Source organism: Phoxinus phoxinus (assembly GCF_949152265.1).
Source record: "Phoxinus phoxinus genome assembly, chromosome: 18".
NCBI classification, from domain to species: Eukaryota; Metazoa; Chordata; class Actinopteri; order Cypriniformes; family Leuciscidae; genus Phoxinus; species Phoxinus phoxinus.
In genome coordinates, this window is record NC_136893.1 from 19697892 (window position 1) to 19720292 (window position 22401).

The 22401-nt window shown below is 39.9% G+C and overlaps 2 protein-coding genes across 3 annotated transcripts in view; one reads left to right on the forward strand and one right to left on the reverse strand.

Moving 5' to 3' along the window:
* The first annotated feature begins 414 nt into the window (after nt 1–414).
* On the forward strand, nt 415–4518 carry adrm1 (ADRM1 26S proteasome ubiquitin receptor). 2 transcript variants are annotated; one of them, XM_079587447.1, is made up of 10 exons: nt 415–625; nt 1059–1273; nt 1358–1474; nt 2030–2153; nt 2938–3024; nt 3139–3211; nt 3295–3557; nt 3635–3792; nt 4056–4158; nt 4288–4518. In XM_079587447.1, exons 2-10 carry the CDS (start codon nt 1064–1066, stop codon nt 4389–4391), a joined length of 1239 nt encoding a protein of 412 aa, XP_079443573.1. In that variant the 5' UTR covers nt 415–625; nt 1059–1063; the 3' UTR covers nt 4392–4518. The 2 variants fall into 2 exon arrangements, with proteins under 2 accessions (XP_079443573.1, XP_079443574.1); XM_079587448.1 differs by having other exon boundaries at nt 2941–3024.
* Nucleotides 4519–4558: 40 nt separating this feature from the next.
* lama5 (laminin, alpha 5) overlaps nt 4559–22401 on the reverse strand; it is a 72941-nt gene continuing 55098 nt past the window's right edge. Inside the window, exons 42-80 of the mRNA XM_079587449.1 lie at nt 22039–22152; nt 21710–21840; nt 21422–21502; nt 20239–20453; nt 20039–20139; nt 19777–19960; nt 19546–19686; nt 18849–19000; nt 18668–18778; nt 18444–18555; nt 18197–18367; nt 17406–17602; nt 17114–17230; nt 16876–17030; nt 15719–15860; nt 15419–15518; nt 15189–15302; nt 14303–14488; nt 14072–14214; nt 13117–13299; nt 12356–12492; nt 12094–12247; nt 11744–11886; nt 11491–11653; nt 11271–11399; nt 11048–11190; nt 10824–10956; nt 10050–10193; nt 9830–9960; nt 9583–9747; nt 9322–9445; nt 8827–8975; nt 8293–8479; nt 8059–8205; nt 6804–6951; nt 6590–6720; nt 5856–5949; nt 5313–5438; nt 4559–5186 (exon numbers count right to left, since the gene is read on the reverse strand). Of these exons, the coding sequence (XP_079443575.1) occupies nt 5038–5186; nt 5313–5438; nt 5856–5949; nt 6590–6720; nt 6804–6951; nt 8059–8205; nt 8293–8479; nt 8827–8975; nt 9322–9445; nt 9583–9747; nt 9830–9960; nt 10050–10193; nt 10824–10956; nt 11048–11190; nt 11271–11399; nt 11491–11653; nt 11744–11886; nt 12094–12247; nt 12356–12492; nt 13117–13299; nt 14072–14214; nt 14303–14488; nt 15189–15302; nt 15419–15518; nt 15719–15860; nt 16876–17030; nt 17114–17230; nt 17406–17602; nt 18197–18367; nt 18444–18555; nt 18668–18778; nt 18849–19000; nt 19546–19686; nt 19777–19960; nt 20039–20139; nt 20239–20453; nt 21422–21502; nt 21710–21840; nt 22039–22152 (5547 nt within the window). The 3' untranslated portion in view covers nt 4559–5037. The remainder of the gene's footprint in view (nt 5187–5312; nt 5439–5855; nt 5950–6589; nt 6721–6803; nt 6952–8058; nt 8206–8292; nt 8480–8826; nt 8976–9321; nt 9446–9582; nt 9748–9829; nt 9961–10049; nt 10194–10823; nt 10957–11047; nt 11191–11270; nt 11400–11490; nt 11654–11743; nt 11887–12093; nt 12248–12355; nt 12493–13116; nt 13300–14071; nt 14215–14302; nt 14489–15188; nt 15303–15418; nt 15519–15718; nt 15861–16875; nt 17031–17113; nt 17231–17405; nt 17603–18196; nt 18368–18443; nt 18556–18667; nt 18779–18848; nt 19001–19545; nt 19687–19776; nt 19961–20038; nt 20140–20238; nt 20454–21421; nt 21503–21709; nt 21841–22038; nt 22153–22401) is intronic.

A 22401-nucleotide genomic window follows, 5' to 3' on the forward strand; every position in this document is an offset into this window, starting at 1 on the left:
TCTCTGTATTTGTTGCATTATCATTATGTTTCTGTAACTCTGACTACGTGCTGAAAAAAAATTAGAAATAATATTTAATAAAAAAGGAGTAAGGTAACACCAGTGACAAAAAAAAATGGTACATGCGGTCTTTAAATAAATGCACAAAAAAGATTTAAAAAGGTTAAATGTTGTGGTCTAAGGTTAAATGTTAAATACATTTTAAGACATCTTGTCATACCAAAAGTGAACATTTCTGTAGAATGACCCATTTAGTTTCAGTTATTTTAGTTGGCTAGTCTTATATTTTATTTCGAGTGACGAAAATGTTTTAATGGCTTATAGTTTTATGTAACGATAACCGTATTCTACTGATTTATATTGAATTGATTATGGTAAGTGTGTGAATAAAAAAGAGCCATTGCTCTCAATGACACAGCATTTGCTGCTGCATGCCAAGAATGACAAGTTATTCAGCCAATCAAATGCTGACTTACGTGTGCACGTGGCCAATAGCAACACACGGCTAGCAGGATACAGGAAGTCGCTTGGCACTTTTCACTAGCCCATCTGCAACTCTTCAGCGAGTGTACCTCAAGACACCTCTCTGCTGCAGGAATCTACAAAAGACTAAACTTATCCACCGGTATGATGCACTTTTATTACAACGCGCTATTATCTGATCTGTAGCAGCGTGTTTCGTTAAAATACACATCAGAAACAAAATGCGCAGTCACTGTTGTTGAGACATGGCAGCTAATGCTAACTGAGTGTAAGTTAACGTGACAGTTTCAGAAGCCAAACAACGAAAAAATGGTTAGGTCTTGTGGTGCTATATTATATCTTAAGATATATATTGTTAATTTGTCGAATTTATATTATTGTATATTTGTACAAATACTAGCTATTTGGTGTTTTTTTTAAGCTAGCTAGAATGCTAATCAATCTTGCTGAGTAACTGCTCACAGCTTCATGTTGTTTATCAGCAACATGCTAAAGATGACCACCAATATCTTTAATAAAACCTTATTTACTTATGTTTCACGTCTCTGTACTGGTTTGTATTGTCTGTCCATCAGTGAGGATGTCGTCTGGAGCTCTGTTCCCCAGCCTGGTCTCCGGCTCCCGCAGCTCCTCCAGTAAATATCTGGTTGAGTTCCGGGCTGGTAAAATGAGCCTGAAGGGCAGCACCGTGACCCCGGACAAACGCAAGGGTTCCGTGTACATCCAGCAGACAGACGACTCGCTCATCCACTTCTGCTGGAAGGACAGGACCTCTGGGAATGTGGAGGATGTGAGGACTGTTGTTCACTGTTAGTGGTCAAGCGCTGGTGTTTTATATATATATCGATATCAATGTTTTGATTTTGCGTTTCAGGATCTGATCATATTCCCGGATGACTGTGAGTTCAAGCGGGTCAGTCAGTGCACTACAGGACGTGTGTATGTGCTGAAGTTCAAGGCTGGCTCTAAAAGGCTGTTCTTTTGGATGCAGGTGAGGAGTGCTCATATGATATTTCGCCAAGGCTGATGTTGGCCCATATTAATTGCCAAGTTTTTCTGTTTACCCAACGGTTTGGGTTATTCTTTTCTTACTTGTTGTGTGACTTGAGAATTATTTGGATGGTTGTGATTTGCTATTGGTCAATCTCATGTGAGTGACAGGTTGTCCCGCCCTCACGCCAGTAAACACATCATCAGAGAAGAGATGAGCTGGCGGGAAGTTCTTTTGATTAAATATTATGAGGGCACTTGAATATAAAAAAATAATGATATGCACAGATAATCCACAAACTTTAAATTCTTGATTCCAAACTATGCTGCGCTACATTCGGTCGTGTTCACTGTGTGCTGTATGTAAAATGACCACTATATTGTCTTTATTTGAAATAAATATGATTCCCTGTGTTCACAAACGTACCTTTTTAATGTTTTGCGTCATTTGTTTATTTGTGAAAAATACCACAATAGGATAGTATAGAATCGAGGAGATTCTGATATCAGCTGTCGGTCACATTTGTTCTTGCTGTCCCGTCTCTCTTGTGTGAAGGAGCCCAAAACAGATAAAGATGAGGAGTACTGTCGTAAAGTCAACGAGTACCTGAACAACCCCCCCATGCCAGGCGCTCTGGGCAGCGGAGGCGGCGGCGGACATGAACTCTCTGCACTTGGTGGTGAGTGATAGAAGATGCAGAACACTCATCTCACTTTGGTTTGATTAAGGACACATCTAAAATGTGTAGTGCTCCAGAGCCATGCTTGGGAGCCACTGTTTCAGGGGCCGTTTACACCACACTGCTTTCAACTGAAAACGGAAAACTCTAAATAAGCGGACTGGCCGGCCGTTCACTAACACGAGTCACGACAACGGCAAATATAAAAATTTTGGTTTCATAGTGCAATTTTTTTAAACTATACCATTGTCATCTGTGTAAACTACAAAAAAAAAAGCATTTATGATGTAATGCATATTATGTCTATAGGTGTGTAGTGACCGCCAACTACTGGCCTGGCAGCAGAATACAGCATTTTTCTAAATTTTTTTGTCAAAATTATCCGTGTTCACATGGATCCTCAGTGTTGTCATCTGTACACAAAAAGCGTAAAAACGTTTCCATTTTTAGTACATCGTTGTTTTGTAAACATACCTTCAGACTGTCAGGGCCATTCATCCATTAATCTCACAGGCCCCCGAAATGTGAGAATTAAAAAAAAATCTTTCTAGTGTGCAAGTTACATTAATTAGATATTACATATAATAAAAAAAATTATGCAGCATGTATTTTGCAACTGCTTTTTATCCATAATGTTGTCTGTTACATAAGGACCACTGAACAGAGACCAGTTTATTTTGAAGTGCAAAGTATTGAAGATTAAATAAAGCTTTGTAAATATGTGCTCTTTGTCAACAAGAGTACTAAGGGAACTTCCCTTTTTTTAAATATCCTTTTCTTTAAGGAGAAGGTGGCTTGCAAAGCCTCCTGGGAAATATGAGCCACAACCAACTCATGCAGCTGATAGGACCAACAGGACTGGGTGGACTTGGTGAGTGTTTTTTTTAAAGCAAGATTCCATGTTCCCGATTGCAATATGGCCCAGTCACAATACTATTTCCAGAGCGTTCAGAATTCCGGGTCAGTAAGATGTTTTTTGTCTAAGGTGCTCTGGCTGGTCCAGGTCTGGCCAGTTTGTTGGGCAGTGGAGGTCCTGCTACCAGCAGCTCAACCTCGAGGTATGTCTGGTGATTTCTCAATGCTTATTTGTGTGTTTATCTTAGTGTTCTCGCATCTAATGGCTTCTCTGCCTCTTCCGCAGCTCCCGCAGCCAATCGGCAGCCGCCACTCCCTCCTCTGGATCCACCGCACGCCTCAGCTCCACCCAGGCCCCCACCACACCCGTAACCCCTGCTGCCACCTCCACCGGCTCGCCCACGGTGACCCCCACCACCCCTGCAGCCCAGACCCCCTCCATACCTGCAGCAGGACCCCCGTCCAGCACACAGCCCATCCAGCTGAGTGACCTGCAGAGCATCCTGGCCACCATGAACGTTCCCGCCATGGCCGCAGAGGGACCGGGAGGTGAGAAACAGACAACTGAAGTGATCTTCACCCACTTTTACTTTCCTTTAACATCTTGCCCATCGCTGTCTCTGTAGTGGACCTGGCAAGTGTGTTGACCCCTGATGTCATGGCTCCTATTCTGGCGAACCCTGAAGTGCAGCAGAGACTGCTTCCGTACCTGCCGTCAGGAGAATCACTCCCACAGAGCGCCGACGAGATCCAGAACACACTGACCTCTCCGCAGTTCCAGCAGGTCAGTCGTGCACATAACGTGTTCAAATTATACAAGATGCATGATATATCGGCCACCATATCAGTGTACCGATACATATCGGTTTTATTTACGTCTTTCCGCGGTTTAAATACCAAGTGATTACATGAGACCTACATTTCAGTAAGTTGTACTGTTTTATACTTCCTGATGTTTATTTAATGGTATAATTGGTAGTAAAGAGAAAGTGGGCTTTTCCATGTATCCATCCTGCTGTGATGTAAACTGTGTGTGTGTCTGTGCAGGCGATGAGTATGTTCAGCAGTGCTCTGGCCTCCGGTCAGCTCGGCCCTCTCATGAACCAGTTCGGTCTTCCCTCTGAAGCAGTGGACGCAGCTAATAAAGGAGGTGAGTTGTGTAACGTCCTCGAATCAACACGATTTGATTTCAAAATCTATGGAAAAGTAGGTTAAATTTTCACCATTTTAAAGAACTTTCATTCTCACAAGCTCTCATTTGCTCTGTGCTGTTATGTAGATGTGGAGGCGTTTGCCAAGGCCATGGAGGGCAGTGATGCCAAGACTGATGACGGTGATTCCAAAGACAAGAAAGATGATGACGAGGACATGAGCTTGGATTAGAACGGCCTTCTGAACACAAGTGTTAGTCTCAAGCTAGTCCGAGATGTTTGCCTTTAATCATTCATTGATTCAAGTGTGTTTTGTATGTCCAAAGCTACACTATTAAACAATTGATTATGTAATGCCAGTTTGTGTGTGTGTGAAGTTAATCAAAGTGACAAGAAACTTAAAGGAAATGTTTATTGCCAATAAAAATAGTTATTTCAGGGAATCTGACAAAAAATATCAAAAGTGACAAAATAATATCTTGAGTTTTCAACTCCAGTGATTTTAGATGATAATACACAATGAATCCCTACGGCACACGAGTCTGCTTGGGAACATCCACAGTAAAATCGCTCTCCCTCCAGTGTGTTTAAACATCTAAATATTCCCATAAAACCCATTTAATGGTGTTTGGTCAGGATTGTATCAGTGACATGTACTAATTAAACCTGGAACAAAATAAATCCAGTGCCTTTCCTGTGGTCCGGTCATTGATCAGTGGTGTCTTGGCACTTACAGTGCTTTTCCATGAAACTACATACACAGGTGTCATGAAAGTAACATAAATATCTGTTTAAATTAAAGGCTAAGCAAACCCACCACCTGTTGATTTGATAGTGTCAGTGTACGTGGAGTATTTAGGGGTTAATGCAGATGTGGTCTATACGGCAGGGCAGCCCTGAGTCCCCACAGATCCAGACACAGACAAGGGCTTAGACAGCATGACAGTCTTGTGGTTTAGCACGGCTTTCCTCACACACCCATGGAAAGAGAGGACGGTCGATGGGAGACCAGGTACAGTTATGGTATCTGCACACGAGAGGACAAAAGGCTTAATTACATTGAGCATCTTACCTCATCATATCAATGCAAGAGTCTTGATTAGAAAAGTGCATGTTCTCTGACAGGAATTGTTAAGGCGTTCAAGTGTCATACCCGGTATGCTGCCCAGATAAACGTGTGCTGTCTCTTTGCCCCCGTTCGATCTGCTCTGTTTGGGACCCACTCCATGTTCACTTGCCGAATCCACGTGCAGCTGGATGACGTTGCTCTTCTTCACAACTAAAATAACAAATATTAAAAGTGTGAAATTATATGGCAAACAGATTAGATAGTTATACATTTTTCAAGTAGTTTTAGTATTTTTATTTTGGGAAACTTTTTCTTTTCCTTCACCACATTCCAAAGCATAACATCGGTCACCCAAAATAGAAAATAAGCACATACTTTTACTGGAGGTAATATTTTATTAGGGTACGTATCTGTACTTTCACTTAAGTAGAAAAATATAAATCGGCAGTTTTTAAAATGCCTTCAATTTTCAAATAAAATGAATACAAACTAATTTGCTTTTATAAATGTTTCAGAAAATAAAAAGTCATGATTTATGCCTAAAATGTTTGTAAGAATTCTCATTTTTTATTTAAAGCACCACAAGTGTCAAATGCAGTATGATTGTTTTTCAAGGGTATGACTCACTTGCAATAGTGTGCCAACCTCCGTCACAGAGCGACTCTTCTGGTGTGAGACTGACTGAAAACTCTCCACTGCCGCTGTTCACCAACACAGTCACCTGCACAGAACAAACACACACTTCAAACTGGAGTATGGACCCGTCCCAATGACCATCAGAGAGCACGACCAACCCTAAATGACGTGCTTCATATTCTCTGACCTCTCATATCAATAGCTACACTTACATGGACACCTTATGTTTAAAAAGAACTCCGAACACAGTGTTTACATGAATTTCCCTCTGTTGACTCATACTATCCATCATGCTGCCATCGCTTCTATTCTTTGTTTTAAAAAGCAGACTTAATATTTATCTATTTCAGGTCCTAAAAAAGCCCCTTCCCAAGCTCCTTCCTGCGCTCAAAACAAGGCGTTGCACATGCGCAGACCATTCCAGTTTCGGTTTTCAATCAAGTATTTACATGTCCTATCGAATGGACTAGAAAAGGTTTAAACCACATCTTACAATCCAAATGAAATTCGAAAAATCGATTTGGCCAATTCATTCTGATTGACGGGCTGCTAGTCCGATTACAAATGGATTATAGGTCCATGTAAATGCAGCTACTGTCAAAATGGGGTCCAGTTGACCTGAATTTACTCAAATAAAACCTTATAATAAGAGCATAAATCTCATTTAACCTTGTGAGAGTCACAGGTCCTTTACTAGGTTGTGTGTGTGCGTGCATGGCTGTCACCTGGCCCTGGTTCAGATAGAGACTCAGCTGTTGAGTTTTCTTGGCTCCAGTGTGCAGCAGGAGCCCAGAGTCTGAAACCACACGGACCTCCAGCTGGATCTCGAGGTCCCGACCCAACATCCGCGATTCGTCTAACACGCAGAGACAGAGAGAATGAAACCTGAAGTGTGTTTGACTGACTGATCAGGTTGACGACGTGAAGTGAGAGGCTCACCGATGGCCAGATATCCGCCCTGACTGGAGAAGTGAACCCCGGGCTGGAGGGGCTGCTGGTAGCAGGGTGTCACTCCCACACTGTGAGAGGGGTTCTGTGGCGGCACCTCGTTCAGTTTCAGGTCCCGCACACAGCCAACGAAACCAGCCTGACAGAGAGAAACAGAAACACAGAAAAGTCAACATCACAAAAGCATTGTGGTACTAATTCGCTCTCAGAACAATATATTCAGATACAGTCTCTTCTCCTAAACCTGAAGAGTGCAGCGGCGCTGGTTCTAGAAATTTTTTTTCCATTCATTTCTCCCATAGGGTTTGCTAAAAAGTCTTTGTTAAACCATTAAAAGCCATGAACCAAGGCTGATAATAAGATTACAAACTTTAATTTGAAGCAAAAAAGTATTTGAAAATCTGACACAAATATAAAGGTACAAGACAGTGTACTTAACAGCTTTAGTGAGGGAAAGAACTACAGTCCCATGAAGCATTGCAAACAGCATAATGGAATTAAAAATAATGGAGAAATATAAAACTGCTCATTTAAAAATTATGATCATATCTAAAAACAATGTATTTTAAGTGTGTTGCAAAATATGCATGCATACGCATTATGTATTCAAATAAGTATTTTGAGAGTGTAGGGAAACTGACTTGATTATAGAATAAATATGCACATATATTCATATATTTAAGTACCGACTCAGTTACGTCATTTGAGTCATACTTCATGGGAGCGGGCGGGGCTTAAGAGAGATCTTTTGGCATGTTTTGCTTGTTCCGACTCTCTGATTGGTGGAATTTTCTATACAGCATCATGGGTAATGTAGTTTTTCCATCACAAATTATTTTAAAACTAAGTTGAAATGCGGGCTGATGGCTTCAATAGCAACAAATACCATCGATTAACAACATTGTAGCTCACAGGAAGACTGTCTAAAGGTTTATAAGTTATCGTTAAAAGTCAATTTCCGTATGGAGAAAATGAATGGAATTTTTTACTTCCGCACTCTATTGAGCTGCCCACCAAAACAGCTTTTTAGGCTCTCATGGGTGGCAGCATTAAAAATATCCTTAACGGATAAGGCAACATTTGTGTGTGCAACTTTGTTGAAATCAATTTGCTTTGCAACATTTGTGACGCGTTGAGTTTCCGCCCATGTCGAGTGTTTGAGTTCAGTCCATGGCAGAAGATGCTGACTGTAGGCAGTTCAGTGTCTCTGAAGAGAGTGATAGTGTGTGTGTAATACAGTGTTTACCTCCGCTGCGCTGCGGTCTGAGGGAAGTCCACCGATGTAGAGAGGAGCACCAAACTGACTCTTCCCTCCACCCGTCGCCCTCTTGTTCTGGGTGTCGATGCCGTCCACTGTCAGATAGGCCTTGTCACCCTCCACTTTCACAAACACCTGCATGAGTGCATTGTAAAAAAATTGAGATTTGAAAAAAAAAAATCACAAATTTATGTCTAAACACATGCACATCCGCATACGAACCGTATGCCACAGGCCGTCGTTGTATTTCCTTTTGGTGCGTAGGCTAGTCTTCCTCCGTCCGCCATTGACCTGCAGCGTCAGATGACCATCAGACACAGAGAGCGTCATGGTTCTCTGACCCTTCTCTCCCGTGTGGAAAACCAGTCCAGTCGAAGAGTTCACGCGCACACCCAGAGAGATGTGAGGCCTGCAAATGAAGTTTACAATGCCCATGCATTATACCTTACCGCTGCTTTTTGATCGATATTAGTTACTTTTGTGGTCAGTATTAGTTTTTTAATAGAGCGTGCTCATTTCCCATATCTTTACATTTAGATTACATTTGCTGTCATCTAATGCTTGCTTAAAGTTAATCATTAAAATCAGTACTAATTTAGTTTTGATGTAATCTCAAACCTACTGACTTTATTTTTAGTGTTTTAATGACCAAGCATACAAAATAGTACAGAACTTTAATATCAGCCATTTAGCCATCAGTCATAACAAGGACTTATCAACTACATATGGTTTAAAGCAGTTTTTTGAAACACTCACGCCTTGCTAAACGCTTGAGGCAGCGAATCAAATCTCAGGTGGCTGTGGGAGGAGCCGCTGAAATGATGGGCGTCGACCTCCTGGACGGACATCTCGCCCTGGCAGGACTTGAGCAACATCCGAGATCTTGAACTTCCTTGAGGCTTGTTCTGCATTTTCACAAACAGACACACATTTCATATGCTCTTATTAAAATAGTATGATTATTTAATATGAATAATCATATAATAAAATAATATAATCAAGAAATAAATGATATTGACAAAAATCAACTCTTCAATCTGCATTAAAATATGCTATAAAAAAAGTATTTAATTATTTAACATTAAGAAAATAACAAAAATAAATGCGTTCTTATTAAATGCGTTCGTATTAAAATAATGATTCATACAATGTTAAACAATCTAATATTCAAAATAAAAAAATACTTATGTGGTCTTATTCAAATAATATGATTATATAAAATAAAATATTCTTTAGTTTTTAAAACAGTACCTTTGGTTTATTCCGTCGTGGTGAATCCAGTATCTCCAGTGGGGCTGAAGCGGCGGGGCAAACAAAGGTGTATTTGTGTCCCTCTTGAGCTGATTTCAGATCTACGACCTTGGTTACATCAGTTCTAAGAACACAATGCAGAAATTAAAACAGCAGATCTAACTGTAACTTTTCATACAGCTTATATATTCATACAGGTATAAGATTTAATTCATTTAGCATGATTCATCGTTGCTCCCTCTCTGCATCACACACACACACCTCTTCATGAAGAAGTTACTGAGGCAGCCGGTGAGGTTGGTGACGCCGTTTGACGCGGGTGTGCCGCCCACATAGGTAATGTCAGACTGCAGCGCCGCCCTGCTGGTGTCCGCACTGACAGCTTCTCCTCCACTCTCAAGGACATCATCTATATAAATGCGCAACCTAAACAAAGACAGAAATAGTCTTAACTCTGTACACAAACACAATGTAATAATATATCTATAACAAACATACACTGGCGTACCCATTTGTGTTGCGGTAAAATGCGACGTAGTGACTGCTGTCGTCGTTGTATGTCTTCTGAGACTTGACTCCTTCGTTGCCAGAACTCACTACTACATGGCCGCTGTCTAAGACCACCTGACACACATCACTCTGAAGGGACACACACAAACATTATATTGTTTTTTTATGTTCTTCAAATATGACTTGATATGCAAACCTGTGATCAGTGTAATGTGTACCTGGCCTTGATGGTAAAACATAAGTCCATTTTGCTGATCTGTTCTGAAGCCGATGCCAGCATAGAAGTTGTCTGGAAGATCCAGTACACTCTCCATCTTTAAGCCTAGGTAACCTTCACCAGTGAAATGAGCCTCACGAGTAAACTAAAAACAACGACACAAACACACATAAACACACATCTTAACTTGGTACAGTAGAGGTCATATGCAGTGAAAACAGTAGGGTTGGGAATCATAACATCTTTACAGATTCTGGTTCTAATTCTGATTAGTGCTTCACACTAATATAATCCCAAGTCAATATCTGCCTAGGAAATCACCTAGTCTTAATCTGCATCGCTATTTGTACTCGTTGTGAATATGCAGGCCACAAGAAGTAATTAGGTGTTTTTTTTTTTTTAATCACTTTTACTCAGGACATGCTAGCTGGCAACAAAGGATTCCATTCATTATGCTAAGCTAAGCTAGTGGCGACCCTGCTAAACTAAAACAATGCATGCACTGAGACAAAAATGCATTTGCCCACCTATCTAAATGTAGGAAAGACGGTGAATAAGCCCTATTTCAAAAAATGGGGAAGTGTTACTTTAAGCCTTTCCCATAGCAGCATTCGTTACTTCATATCCCAGATTTTGGAGGCCTCTTTTTTCACAAATAACTGAGCGAATACAAGTATGTTCCCTCATTGCAGAAGAACCCAGATATTCCAACACTATGAGCAGAACTGAATGTGGATTCCCAACCCTTAAGAGGCATGTATGATGAGGCTCTCACCAGCAGGTCTTCTGGACAGCCGTAGCTGATCCCTACACTCTTCATGGTCTTAATTTGAACAAAGCTTCTCAAGGCCTTTATGGTCCTAAGGCAGCCCTTTATGGAGCCACGCTTATGAAACACGCTCTTTAAACTGCAATGACATGAACAGATAGTTAATTAACACAGCCTACACCAAAATGGATCTAAATATAACTTCTCAATGGAAATATCTGCATGGTCACCTCTCGGGCATCTGGTCCTCTGGCACTCCACCCAGGAAGTATCTTCCTGTGAAGTTGAGCTCTTTACTGGAAAGCGAGTAGACCTTCTGGCGATCTAGCCTCACTAGCATTTCACTTTTAGAAAGTTGAAAGATAACATCCAACTGAAAACAAAAAACATAGAAATTAATAAAACGTAAAGATACAATCTTGCCATCTGGCAGGAATAGAGGGTTTTACTCACAAATTTGGCCTGAGCATTGCCGATTTTTAGTTTTGACTGTTGTGGGTCGGTAAGCTCGGTCAACGTTCCCTCAACGTTATAGAAGACTTTCAGAAGGCCGCCATGCACAGCCACAGTCACGTACTTATCCTGAGAAGGGACAATCGACGGAGAAAAATGACATTAACTCATGATAACGTGTCTAAAATTCACGAATCATACAAAAGACAAGAAGTCTCACGTCTCTTTGGAACGACAGCAGAATGCCGTTTTGCGAGACGAGTTTGACATTCTGCTCAAACACACGGTCGTCCTTCAGAGTTTCGAACAAAACCTCAACATAGCCTGATCCATCAAAATACACTCCGTCAACTGTCCACTCGGGCGTATTGGATGGCCTCCTCCTGTTTTAACACAGTGATTTAACAAGGAATGCACTCTCACAAAGAGTTAACAGATTATATCCTCCAATAAACACATAAAACCCCTCTGACCGTGAACATGGGAGGTCCGTGTTGGTGTTCATTTGGAAGGTTTCCTCAAAGTTATAGAGGCTGACTAGCTCTTCGTTTAGACTTAGCAACTCCAGGCAGCCCTTGAAGAAGTTTGAAGATGTCATGTTCAGATCCACAGGAGGCTGTGAGTGTTTGAGAGAGACGAACATTGAGATTGTGAGATTTTACAGATAATTCTAGCTAGAGATGCACTAATATTACAAATCTTTATGACAAGGATAAGCTGATATTTAGCAGATAAACAATAATTTGTGCCCAAAAGTCAAAAGTGCCCAATCCCGAGTCTCTATTCTATTCCGCTCCATAGATAAGTGTTCAGCATTACTCACACTGAAAGTGTTGGGATAACCTCCGACATAAAACACGGTCTCCTCAGCTGGCAGGTTGAGCAGGCCATTTTCTCCTCCAGCCTCCATGATTTGTTTAAATATTTTTGTGCCATCTGGATCTGTGGACATTGCCATCTGACCGTACTGTAAAGTCCTGAACACACACAATACACAAATACAGTAGAAGTGTAAAGGAAATGCAGCTAGAAAATAATATCAATGAAGTCCAAGTGTCGGCAATGATGGTGTGCATGTTTCCCACCTCTCCAGGACGAGTTTGTTGAAGTATTCACTGTTCACGCCCTCAGTCATTAGCACCTGTGCTGTATCTCCTCCCACATTAAAGTACCAGCGCAGCTTTGTTCCTTCCAGCATCATTGCCATATAGTCCTTACTTGACTACAACACATATACAGCACAGACGCTTGTGTTTATATTCAATTATACATGTGTGACTTAAAGGTAGGGTAGGTCAGAATTGTCTAAAAAAAAAAATTATTCAAATTTGTTTAAACTGTCTTTATATACCAATGCATAATTAAAATGCAAGTACTCTGAAATAGAGAGTAAAAAAAACGAGTGACTCTAGTGTATTTAATCTTCAATAAACACAGCTCATTAATTCCATTCACTCCCACCTAAAAACGGGTGCGCGACTGCACGCACGTGGGCAGAGCCAGTAATAGCAGCGGTAGTCATGGCGACGGAGAGTGACAGTCGCGCAAGCCAATCCTGTGATTCGTCCCGAATGGAAATAATGAGCTGTGTTTAATGAAGATTAAACGGTCTAGAGTCACTCGATTTTTATACTCTTTTTATCAGAGTACTAACATTTTAATTATGCATTGATATATATAGAAAGTTTAATCAAATTTGGTAAAAAGTTTTTATATAAATCCTACCTACCCTACCTTTAAAACAGCTTTAAAATAATAGGAATAATACAAGCAAAATATCATAAAGCTCAATTTGCATAACATACAAAAGGTACAAATCACTGTTAGGCTGAGGGAGTTGGCTTACGTCTTTGTTTCCAAGGTAGAAGACAAACTGGGGTTTGGTGGTTACGGTTTGCCGTCGTCTACGTGCGGCACGTGGTAGCTTGATGTACATTTGTAGTGATGAATAAGCTGCCAGGTCGGCCACGTTACTGGGCCTCCTCACTTGCACTCCTGACTTACCATTAAACTGCATTGACACGGTCACCTGAAGGAAGGACAGTCGAGTCATTGCCTGCAGCAACACTTTATGGAATACTGAGAATACTTCAGTATCTTGTAGAGCTGCACAAGTAAATTAATCATTAAAAGATCGGGATCTCCATTCAAACACCCACGCGATCTTATTCCGAAACAACAGCGATTCGTCTCTGGCTATTAAACCTTTGACAAGCACGATCACAGCGAACATTCAGATGCTGATCCAGAGAGAGCATTTGAGATGTAGGTATCAAACGGCTTCACAAATTCAACCACGCAGTATCGGTATTTCGGATTCAGATTATCACAGAAGTAGTGGGATAAAAGTTCATAGTTCAGATATAAACATTGATGTCTACAGTAGTTATCAAAATAGAGTAAATCACCTTGTAAAGTAAATTAACACTTCAAATAAAGATAGATTGCATCGTTACACCAGTAGGTGGCGACAAGTGACTGTTAAATGTATCTGCCGTTGAATCATTCAAAAGATTCATTCAAAAACACTGATTCATCCTGTTATGAAACAAGTGAAGTCTTTATAAGTGAGTCACTGAATCAGTCATTAAAACACATTTTTTTTAATTCAGTTTGCACCTCTGCACATTTTCAAATTCAAATTAATAAAATATTTTTAAATAAACTGCAGCAATTAGCATTTTGAATGCAGAACCTCTAGTGATGTTATTTTGTTCAGTTGTCCAATCAGAATCGTGGGAGAATTGTGATCTCTGTTTTAACCAATTGTGATTCTCAATGACTTTTTTGAAGAGCTGTACCTTGTTGGCGGCGTTGCGAGCCTTCTCAATGAGCTGGCGGATCCTCTGGATGCTGTCGGAGATGTTGGACGGCTGAAGTGAGGTGTTCTGCAGACGATCCAGCTTCTTCATCAGCTGAGGAAGAGTGTCGCTCAGTGCCACCACTGCAGGAACATGGAAATACATTGGACTCTATGTGAAAGGCAGGTCAAGGTCACATATGCTCACTCACGAACGCTCACTATCACACACCTGACTTATTGGCGTCACTGAGGGCTTTGTTGATATCGTCGCTGGTGGCGTTGGAGTCTCCGTACTGCTTCTGCCATTCCTCCAGCTGCTTCTGAATTGGAGCCAGCGCATTGCTAACATTAGCCACCGTGTTGTTAGCCTGCTCCACTGCACTCTTAGCTGCTGTGATGTCGCTCGCTATGTCTTCTGAAACATTTCAAACACATTCCAACAACATTGTTTAGGTCATGGTTTTGATTTAATAAAGCTAAACTTCTCTCGACAGACTCAAATATATAGACTAGCGTTCAAAAGTGTGGGCGGGGTCAATACGACTTTTGTTTTTATGAAATAATACTTTTATTCAGCAAGGAGGCATTAAATTGATAAAAAGTGACATTGGTAATTATATTAATACTTTAAACATTAATAATGTTACAAAAGATTTCAACTTTTAAACATTCTATTCATCCAAGAATCCTGAAAAAAAGTATCATATTTCCACTAAAATTTTAAGCAGCACAACTTTTTTTAACATTGATAATAATCAGAAATGTTTATTGAGCAGCAAATCATCATATTAGAATGATTTCTGAAGGATCATGTGACACTGAAGACTGGAGTAATGATGCTGAAAATACAGCTTTGACATCACAGGAATAAATTACATTAAAAAAATATTAAAATAGAAAACAGATATTTAAAACTGTAATAATATTTCACAATATTACCATTTTAACTGTATTTCTGATCAAGTAAATGCAGTCTTGGTGAGCATAAGAGACTTCTTCCAAAAACATGAAAACATTTGACCAACCCCAGCATTTTGAATGGTAGTCTATTTATTTAGCTTGTTATTAGTTAGGTCACAGTGGACCTTGGAAGACTAAGGACTTTGACCTCTGACCTCGGCTGACGTTAAGGTTATCCTGAATGTTCTTTAGGTCTTGCAGCGTCTTCTCTTTCTTCTTTTCAGCATCCTGCAAACCTTTCTGTATGGAGTCCACACGTGGCTTTAAACCTGACAAAGATATAGTATAGGCCAACATTACACAGAGGTTCACTACAACAAAGATGTACCTTAATAAAAGTGTGCAAAGTGGCGGTTAGATCCAGATCCAGAGTTGCTGTTCTTACTTTGACTGCTGTTATTCAGTTCCTCTGCTGCCTTCACAAGCTCGATACTCTTATTCTTCAGTGTAGCAGCTTGTAGAGGCAGGTCTTTGTCCTTTATGTTCTAGATCATATTAAAAAAAACAATCAAATCTAAATGTCTGTGACTTACAAAGGAACTAAAGGTGAATAAACTGTAAGTGTGCTCTGTATTCATGTTTAAAGAGTAATTAGGATGGATTAATAAAGGTGCAGTGATGTGCATGGAGCGTGTGTGTGTGTGTGTGTGTGTGTGTGTGTGTGTGTGTGTGTGTTTGACTGTACCTCCAGAGCCTCAGTAGAAGCTTCATTGGCTTTCTTAGCAGCAGCCTCAGATTCCAGTATACTGTGTATAATGTTAGTGTACGCGCGAGATGCGTTCAGAGCACGCTGTATGAAACCGTCTTGATTGGAGCCGGATATCAGACTGCACAACAACAAACACATGACCACAGGGCAATATTACATATTAAAACACATTCGATGTATTCGAAGAGGTTACATCAGAGAATACAAGTATGTGCGCAATATATGGCCATGCCGATATTGACTAATACCAAACACTTTAGATATACAAAGACGGTGCACTCATGTTACTATGAATGAGAGAAAGTGCAACGTTCAATATGGCACAATGAATGCTTTATTATGGCAATTTTGTTATTGACTAGCACTGTGCTGAATTTTTAGTCAATGCACTGTATAATTTTATTTCAGTTTATGTCCTTTAATGCATTTTTCCCATTTTTAAAAAATTAATCATGGCCATTTTTGTTACTTTAATTAATTAAAAAAATTGTCTTTACTTTTGTTTTCTGTTTTTATGTCTGTGTAAAGCACTTTTAAGTGATCAATGTGTATGAAATGTGTTTTATGAATAAACTTGCTTTGTGTAAAATGTATAAAATAATTACATAAAATATTGTCTAAAATAATTGTTCACTTCAGAAACTTTGTGGTCGTCTCCTTTGCTACTATTATGTACACAGGCATTGCATTGGGCATCAGACTGCTATCAAGATACTAGCCCCAGAATCTTTTCGTTTTCAACTAAAAATGGAAAACTTTTTATGCGTTTTGGCCATTGATTTACATGACATTGGCGCTTCGTGGGCCTGAAAATGCAAACTTATGAAAACATTTAAACTACAAAAAAGTGAATTTGTGAAAACGGTGATGTCATGCGCATAAGTATTACGTGTTCAGTCTATAGGCGCATAGCGTTTCCTTACAAAGTGACATCGCCAACTACTGGCTTAGCAGCATAATATAGGGTTTTTAGTCATTTTTCGCAGATCCGTGTGAACGGGGATCATTTTGACAATGTTGTCGTCAGTACACAAAAAATGTACTGAGGAAAAACTTTTCCATTTTACTACATCGTTGTTGTGTTAACGTGCCCTAAAAAACCCATATAAGTTGACCATATATGGATCACACACCTGGAAAGATTCTTGGCGAGCTGGTCCAGCATTTCAGCGTGTTTCTCTGCAGCCTCCACCAGGGGAATTTTATTGGCGGACGGAGCGTACTTCTGCACCTTCTCAGCTAAGGGCTGTCTCGCTCCGTCCAACTGAGCGGCCAGACGCTCATAATCCTGATAGCGGGAACACAGCATCCAGAGATGTGCTCAGTGAGGTTCTTTAATGGTAAATACAGAAATGTTATGATTCTACATACCTCTTTGGAGTCCTGGAGCATGGAGAGCAGGTCGTTGACCTGGGTCACATCATCCTCTGCCATCTGCTTCAGGTTCTCCACCTCCTTCTGCTTCTCACGCAGCTTATTTATTATTTTCTAGAAAAACACAATAATGTTATATTGAATTGAATTGCAATGCAGTAAATAGTTCTCGCTGCAATTCCATCTAAAATATATGCAGATTCCTATTAATATGATGTGTGGCCAATTCAACTAAAACTCCAGAATTTTTCCAAATCCTAGTTGTGTGTCTGTGTGTTTGAATGATTACCTGGACCTCCTCCATGCGTTTCTGGTTAATGTTGTTGGCTTCTACGGTGTGTGCGGTGTTGTTGACGGCCTCATTCAGAGCATCTCTCAGGTCCATCAGCTGCTGATTGAACTGGTTCAGTTTGTTTCTGATGTTCTCTGCCACAGCCTCATTATTTAATGTCCGGTTTGCAACCTCATTTTTCACACGATCTACCACTACAGAGAGACAACAACTATAAAGGTCTATCCATTTTAAACAGTAAAAAAAATTAACACATATAAATGTGAATACAAAAGTGTCAGCTTTTTTTAACTAAGTAATCAAGCTTAATAACACTTTATTTGAAGCCTTTATGTATAATGCATTATAAAAGTATTCCTAATATATATGCTCTTATGCGTCAAATTCTTTTTTCATAAATAATTGTAACCAAACTTAAAAGGCATTATAATATTTGCAGATTCCTTGTTATCTGAATTTGGTTGTTTGTGATGTGTTTGTAATGCATTACACTTTCTAAAGTTGTAACAGTGAATACATAAGTATTATAATGTACTATTATAACTGTGGTTACCATTATTCATGAGATGCATTACATGGCATAATTAATGCATTAAAATACTTTTATTATTATGCATTATATACAAAGGCTTTATGTGAAGTGTTACCCATTTTTCCAATCCAACATCAAGTATTTATAAAGGAAATTATAAGCTTCGAAAGGTTATAAAATGATCAGTTAAATGTTACACAATAAAATGAAAGAGGCTGAAATTGGTGAACATTTCTTCTAGACTCCTGTCACTCACACTTGTTGGCTTGTTCTAGCTCATTTCCTGCTATTCTCTTCTGGAAGTCAAAGCCCCTGAAGCGCATGTCTCTGAGCATGGACTCCACCTCTGCTATCTTTCCAGCCAGATCCTTCTCATCGGTCACCCTGGTCTCATTCTGTGCGGTCCGGTTCACCTGCAGTATAATGTCTGGGCAGATACAGAAAAGTCAGTTGAATGTGGTAAATGTACTAAGGCATTTTTCAAGTATCTGTCATACTCCCACCTTGCACATCTCCCATGATGCCTTTTATGAATCCAAGCAGGTCTTGTGCTCTAGTGTGTGTGGAGTTAGTGTTGTCCTCTAAAGCATCTCCTTTTTTTTGCGTGACCGAGGCCTAATACACAGACACACACACACAAAAAATGGTTTGGTTTTATGGTCAAATGGTTTTACGGTCCCTTTGGTTTGAAAACAGAATAAGTTAATCTGATGGTATGTTGTCATACCTTCTCCTCTAACTCTTTAATATCCGAGTCAATGATTTGCAGCTCTCCCTCCAGCAAATCGGCCCGGTTCCTGCTCTCGTCCAGAGTGCTGTTGTAGTTTGTTATGGCATTCTGTGGCATACGATTATAGTTGGTTATTTTAAGTGGGGCAAATCCTAAAATGTGAGAGAGAGAGACTCACGGCAATGTCCTCCATAGATGCATTGAGGCGGTGTAGTTGAGTCCAGGCCATTGAGCTGGCATTGAGGCTGGTCAGCTGATTGGCGACGGACTGATAAAGCTGGTTTATCTTGTCCAGATCCTCCAGCAGAACCATCACACAGCTGTCACAGGCTAAATACATAACGCACAACAATCATCTCATCATCATTCAAATCACATCTAATGAGTGAAATGAACTGTCTGCGACCCACACAAATATTGTTTACTTTGCCTTTGTATTGAAAGAGTGAATTCGTTAATGTGTGAGCAATTTAATTATTGAATAATTCAATTAATTATTCAGCTATTGAGTGAGTGTATATAGACTACCACTCAGACGTTTGGGGTTGGTAAGATTTTTTAATGATTTTAAAGGAAGTCTCTAATGATCAACAAGGCTGCAAGAATTTGAACAGAAATACAATAAAAACTATAATATTATGAAATAGTATTGCTATTTCAGTAATAGAAGAGAATATGCTATAATAGAAATGCCTTTACCATAATTTTTGAGCAATTTAATGCATCCTTGCTGAATAAAAGTATTAATTTATTTTAAAATGTCTTACTGACCTCAATCTTTTGAACAGTACTGTAAAAAATGAGTGAGCAAAATGAATGAATGAATGCATCTGTGAGTGAATGAAGTGTGTGTTGTCCAGTGAAGCAGTACTCACGCTGACAGTGCACATCTGCTCCATGTTGCACTACGACACTGTGTTGACTGAGACATGTGTCACACTGCTTCCCTGTCAGACCTGCGGTGCAGCGGCACTCTCCTGTGCGAGGGTCACAGCGACCTCCCCTACACTCACACTCTACAGACCACACACACACACACCTCATTGAAATCAACAGATCATGTGTAATATTTCCTCCTGTTGCGTGTATGTGTGCTTTAGACTCACTCTTGCAGCCATTAGGGCTGTAGTCCCAGTAACCTGGAGCACACTGGCGGCAGTTCGGCCCATTGACCCCAGGCCGACAGGCACACGAGCCGTTAGCAGGGTCACATGGCTGAACCAACGCCGCTGCTGCTTCACAATCACACTTACGGCAGCCAGTGCAGGAATCAAAGCCAAATGCCCCATCCTAAAAAACAAACAAACATTATAACCATCAACTACTGAGACAAAACAATAAATAGGCAAACAAGATAAGCAGACATACCTCACAGCTGTCACAGTGGGATCCCAGCACTCCAGGCTTACAGTGACACTGCCCGGTGTGAGGGTCACAATGCGCAGTGCCACACGGAGAACAGTTGCATCCTGGGTAGTGCAGTTGGGGGAAACAACACAATCATGAGAACACTTTAAACACCTTCCAGATGACAGATGTGCTTTAGAGTATATATCAATTTGCCTTACGGGTGCAGTTCTTGGCTGTGGTGGCATCACCGTAGAAACCAGGGGCGCAGATTTCGCAGTGCGGCCCGGCGGAGTTGTGCATGCAGCTCTGACACTCGCCTGTCAAAGGGTGGCAGTCGCTGAACAACATGTTGGGGTCTGAGTTTCCGTTGCAGTTGCACGGCTGGCATGTGCTGCCAATCACCATTGGGTTTCCATAGTAACCTGGTGCACACCTGCATTATGCAGAAAATAAGTAATTTAGTGATTTTCATGTCGACTGTAATTAATTATTTAATAACAATAATAATGTATCACATTTATAAATGATACATTATTTTATTTAATAGAATACATGTATAATGTATAATGTTTTGTTATCAAATTAATATGATGTGCTGATCAATTAATCGAATTAATCACAAATGAATCTCACATCAAATTTGGCTGAGAAATTACCCCCAAACGATCATGTAAAGTCATTCTTGTGTTAAATGAGAAAAGCATCAAATAGCCATTACAAAAAGTGGCTTTAGATAGAAATACTTTATTTGATGCAACATAGAATTTATTGCACATAAACATACTTTTTTTAACCATAATTTGAATTGGCATCTGAATTGGTATTTAGATATATTTACAGATTATTCTGTCATCATTTACTCTCCCTCATTTCGTTTCACACTTGTATGACTTTCTTTCTTCTGTGGAACACAAAATAATGTCTCAGCTTTTTTTTTTTCCACACAATGGAAGTCAATGGTAACCAAAACAAGTCATACATGTTTGAAACAACATGAAAGTGAGTAAATTATGGCAGAATTTTCGTTTTAGGTGAATTTTCCCTTTTATTAATATGGAAATATTAAGTTATATTATTAATGAAATGATACTCTAAATAAGAAACTAGAGCTGCCAGTACGTGACAGTTGAGTCACTGAGTCATTCCTTCATTTCGATTCATTCAAATGGCTGATTCATTCAGGAGTGAAGTAAATGGCTCTCTTGATGAATGGCCTTTAAATGCGCTAATAATAAGTAAATAATTAAAAGTAACATGTTAAATCGACCCTATTTTATTTATAATGATTATTATTATGAATAATAATAATAACAACATTTATAAAATAATAAAAATTATTATTGATTAATAATAAATAGTCAATAAATAACAATAAAATAAGTGGATGTTTCATAACTGTACCTCTCACACTTGGATCCAGCATAGCCAGGCATACACAGACACTGCATATGCTTGGGCTTCTCCACACAGCGAATGGCAAAACTGATAACAAGATCAAACAGACAAATATCCTTTACTCTGAGAATGTGGCATGCTGGGATATCCAGCGCTAAAATCAACTATTTTTGGCGGTTAAAGACAAAGAAACTGGCACAAGTAAATCAACAGAAGAAAAACTAAGAAAAAAAGGTTCGAGAAGAACAGGAAATGGTAAATTAGTTGTCCAGATGATGAAAAACGGGCACTGACTTGTTTGAAGCCACTTGCAGCGGGCAGGGACAGCTGGAGCAGGACACCGCATGGCCATCAATTGTGTTGTTACCATGAAAACCGCCCTGGCACTTCTCACAATGGTTTCCGGCGGTATTGTGGCGGCAGTTCTGTGTATGAAGAGTTAAACTTTCATCTAATGCCTAATTGAAGATCTGAGTTCTGCTCCGACATCCATTTATGGATTTACAACTTTGTTTTCCATGAAGTTTGACATTTTACTATACCCAGTGGAATATGCAATAGCAATATATTGCCCATGTTGATGTCTCATGTGATTTATATATGACTTAGTGAGCTGAACATACCATACATATCCCAGAGCCATCCAGACACTGATCAGAGTGACTGTTACAGTTGCAGGGGACACACTTCCCGAGGAACAGCCCTTTAGTGTCTCTGTAGTAGCCTGGAGCACATTGCTGGGAGACGGAGATGAAGAAATGAACATGTTAAAGGGATAGTTCACCCAACAATTTGTCATCATTTCCTCACCCTCATATTGTTCCAAACCTGTATGTTTCTTTCTTCTGTTGAACACAAAAGAAGATGTTTCAAAGAATGTTGTTAACCAGACAGTTAACAGTAGCCATGGACTTTCATAGTAATTTTTCCCTAGTATGGAAGTCAATGACTACTGTCTGGCTACCAACATTCTTGAACAAATCTTA